The sequence below is a fragment of the Corvus brachyrhynchos genome, unplaced genomic scaffold (assembly GCF_000691975.1).
Source record: "Corvus brachyrhynchos isolate BGI_N302 unplaced genomic scaffold, ASM69197v1 scaffold114, whole genome shotgun sequence".
In the NCBI taxonomy this organism is placed as follows: Eukaryota; Metazoa; Chordata; class Aves; order Passeriformes; family Corvidae; genus Corvus; species Corvus brachyrhynchos.
Window position 1 is genome coordinate 3,729,783 of NW_008238337.1, and position 3,826 is coordinate 3,733,608.

General features: G+C 57.7%; 1 protein-coding gene across 1 annotated transcript in view; it reads left to right on the forward strand.

The window, feature by feature from the left end:
- CUX2 (cut like homeobox 2) overlaps positions 1 to 3,826 on the forward strand; it is a gene marked incomplete at its 3' end in the record, with an annotated part of 26,038 nt that overhangs the window by 15,843 nt on the left and 6,369 nt on the right. Inside the window, exons 3-8 of the mRNA XM_017734716.1 lie at positions 113 to 234; positions 1,260 to 1,336; positions 1,419 to 1,485; positions 2,189 to 2,237; positions 2,931 to 3,035; positions 3,490 to 3,806. Of these exons, the coding sequence (XP_017590205.1) occupies positions 113 to 234; positions 1,260 to 1,336; positions 1,419 to 1,485; positions 2,189 to 2,237; positions 2,931 to 3,035; positions 3,490 to 3,806 (737 nt within the window). The remainder of the gene's footprint in view (positions 1 to 112; positions 235 to 1,259; positions 1,337 to 1,418; positions 1,486 to 2,188; positions 2,238 to 2,930; positions 3,036 to 3,489; positions 3,807 to 3,826) is intronic.

The following is a 3,826-nucleotide window of genomic DNA, read 5'->3' on the forward strand; positions in this document are numbered from 1 at the left end:
GGCGGGGGCCCCCGGTGTCCCGCCTCTGAGCCTCCCTGGAATGCAGGGTGTGTCCCAGGGCCAGGACCTGCCCCCTGGCCACCGCTGTGTCCCCTCCGCAGCCGTGTGACTGTGTCCCCCCGCAGAGCGCAGGGACGGGAAGTCGCCGGCAGCCGAGCCCCCGCTCCCCGGCCTCGACGGCAAAGCGGCGAGCACAGAGACCTCGCTGCAGAGAAATGAGGCAGAGAAGCAAAAGTACGTGAGTGCCGGGAATGGGGTCGTCTTGGGGTGCTGTGGGGACACGTGGCTCTGTCCCCGCTCCTGCACGGGGGTGTCTGTCCATCCTCCTTCTCCTTCCCTTTGCTGTCCGGTTGGGAGCCGGTCACATCCTGCTCAGACGGCAAAGCGGCGAGCACAGAGACCTCGCTGCAGAGAAATGAGGCAGAGAAGCAAAAGTACGTGAGTGCCGGGAATGGGGTCGTCTTGGGGTGCTGTGGGGACACGTGGCTCTGTCCCCGCTCCTGCACGGGGGTGTCTGTCCATCCTCCTTCTCCTTCCCTTTGCTGTCCGGTTGGGAGCCGGTCACATCCTGCTCAGAAACCTGACACCGTCTCAGACACTGCCGGTGTCCGTCTGTCTGTCCATCCCCAGTCCCAGGTGGTTTTGGGGAAGCAGCATGAGCGGGCAGAGCCGGGACAGGTCCCTCCTGTCGTCCCCTTGCTCTGTCTCCCTGGCACATGGCTTTGCTGGAACTCGTGGGTTGAATCCAGGCCGCTGGATGAACCTCATTAGATGACCTTTTAATTTGGAGGCTCCCGGCCTTCTCGGTGCCTTCATTGTTATTCCTTAACACGCTGCACCGGGAAACAAATGAAGAATCTTTAAACCCTAAATTGCAGATCTCTGCGAGTAAGTTCCTGGCAAGTGCAGGCTATAAATAATGCAGAATAACTTTTCCCTGATTGCTTCCCCCTCCTCCAGTTAATTACAGGTGGGGGTGGGCTGTCATCCCCCCCTCAGAGGGGTTTCAGCCCCAGGGATCAGGGACCGTTTTCAGCCCAAAGTGAATTTTTTTACACTTGGCAATAAACCCCTTAACATTGAGGGGTAACACGGCTTGAACACATCCTGGTATCCACTGGTGGGCCTTTCCTGGCTTCAGTGAGCGATGGGGTGGAGGAAGGGAATCTGTGAGGGGTCTCTGTGTGATTTTGGGGGGGCTGTGGGGTTGGCATGCCCGCGGTGCCCCCCGGTACATCCCTGGTGCCCGTCTCTTGCAGGGGCCTGCAGGAAGCTCAGGTCACCTTGGCCATTCGGCTGGGGGAGGCAGAGGAGAAGATCAAAGTGCTCCACGCAGGTAGTAGGGCCGGGACAGGGGCTGCTGACCATGGGCGGCCAAGCCCCCACCCCAGAGCTCACCCTCCTCTTCCTTTTGCCAGCGCTGAAGGCCACCCAGACGGAGCTGCTGGAGCTGCGCTGTAAATACGATGAGGAAGCTGCATCCAAGTAAGCTCCCAGCAGAGCTGGGTCGTGCTCAAAGCTGAGCTGAGCCCCTTTGGGCAGCACTGGGACATCCCCGTGGTGCTGCTTGAGGAGCTGAGATACTTCAGGCCACTGCAGGAGCATCCTGAGTCGTCACCAAAACTGCGGGAGAAACAGAAACTCTCCAACAGCATCTTTTAAGTGTTGGGGAACCAAGGTGTTACTAGATTCTAGCCAGGATGTGCAGCAGAAATGATTTCATCCACACATGCCTGGGTTGTGCAGTGAAAATCATTCCATCACACGTGGTTCTCTACCAGACCTTTCACGTATTTATACACAAAAACCCCGCAGAAATTCACATTCATTGGTCTTAAATTACACAATTCTTTGTATTCAATGTCCTATCAGTTATTGATCCCTTCTGCTTCGATGCTAATTGGGTCCTCATTGTTTGGTTCTCTTATCGATCTTTTCCCAGACCAGGTGTCTCCGACCCACCAGGGGGGTAATGTTTGTTAATGTTCGCTTATCTCCTGTGTATCTCCTGCCTTCTCCCAATTGTTCCCCGGTGAACAGTCTTTTGAAGAGAAACTTCAATTCCCCTCCCCCTGGGCAAAGGCGAACAAGCCGCGGACTGAAGTGACAAAAGAATGTAAAAGTTGTATCATTTCCAACAGCAGAGTCCTTATCCCTAAAGGTGCCCTGGTCTTGTTTCCTCTCACAGGGCAGACGAAGTCGCCATGATCATGACCAACCTTGAAAAAGCCAACCAGGTGAGCCAGGAGCTGACTTTGCAGGAGCTGATGGGGTTGGCCCCGCAGAGCCCGGGATGCGGCACCCACCCTGAGCACCTGTGTGCCCTTGATGTCTGTCCCCAAAACCGGGATGGAGTTGCCAGGCAGCAGGACTGGGAATCCCTACAAAGTAGAGCTCGGGTGTCCTCCCCCTGGTGGGACCCCCTGCCCCATGTGTGGGGTCAAGGGTGTGTTTGGGATTCTGCCAGGCTCTGTTTGGCTGCTGGAGCTGGCACTCGTCACCTCCAGCCTCTCCCGGGTGTTTTAGGGCACAACCCACACTGCTCCAGTGTTAGATTCCAGTGTAATCACTCCTGGTCCTGCCCATTCCTGTTAATTAGTTTTGTTTGATTCTGAGAATGGAGGTATGCAAATAAATGCACGTGGATAATAAAAGAGGCTTAAAGAACAATTTGTGTATAAACAAAACCATCCTTTTGGGTGGAAAAAGGCAGTGTCCTGGAGCTGTGCCCAGGGATCAGGATCGGGAACCGTGTTAGGACACGGGGACCTTAAATACATGGGGGGAGCTTAAATACCTGGGCTGGGTTTCTGATGCCAGAGGTGGGAGCAGGATGCTCAGGAGAGGTGCGGATTGGGGCAGATCCTGGACCCCATGTGGGGTGGGATGAGCCACAGTGCCCGGTCTGTTCCTGTTTTGTTCTCTTGCAGCGGGCGGAGGCGGCGCAGAGGGAAGTGGAGAGTTTGCGGGAGCAGCTGGCAGCTGTCAACAGCTCCCTGCGCCTGGCCTGCTGCTCCCCGACGGGCACCACGGGGGTGAGAGCATCCCTGGGGCCAGGAGCATCCCTCAGGGCCAGGAGCACTCCATTATGTCTAGCAGCATCTGTCACAGCCAGGAATGTCCCATTGCACTTGAGAGTACCCCACTGATGCAGGAGCACATTTCTGTGTTCAGAGCACCCACCATGTTGGGGAGCAAGCCCAAAATTCCTGAGGAATGTTTCCACCCTGAAGTGGTGGCTCTGGCTGTGCCCTTCAGCCTCCCACGGAGAAGGGGACATGCACCCCCACAGCACCGAAATACACCTGGGAGACCTTTAAGGGCAGCAGGAAGATCTGTCCCTGCCCAGGGCTCCGTCACCAGGGTCCCCCTTGCACCGGGCTGAGCCCTGGGCTCACCTGCTTCCTATGGGGACATGTCCGATGGGGAGGGTGGCCCTTGTCCCCACGTTGGGCGGCCGGGAGCTGACAGTGTCCCCTCTCCTGGCAGGACAAAGTGAACTATTCCATGTGCTCAGGGTCAAGGTTGGAGGCAGCTCTGGCTGCCAAGGACCGGGAGATCCTGCGGCTCCTGAAGGACGTCCAGCACCTCCAGAGCTCTCTGCAGGAACTGGAGGAGTCCTCTGCCAACCAGATCGCCGAGCTGGAGGGGCAGCGGGCAGCCAAGACCGAGGCCATCGAGGTGTGCCCGCTGGGGCTTGGGGCATGTTGGGGATGGGGGATGAGGGTCCGGCTGTGCCGGGTGTCCACTGGCAGCCCGCTGCGAGAACTGCCCTCCTCTGCTCCCCAGAAGCTGGAGGAGAAGCTGGAGGGAACGGGGGGGGCAC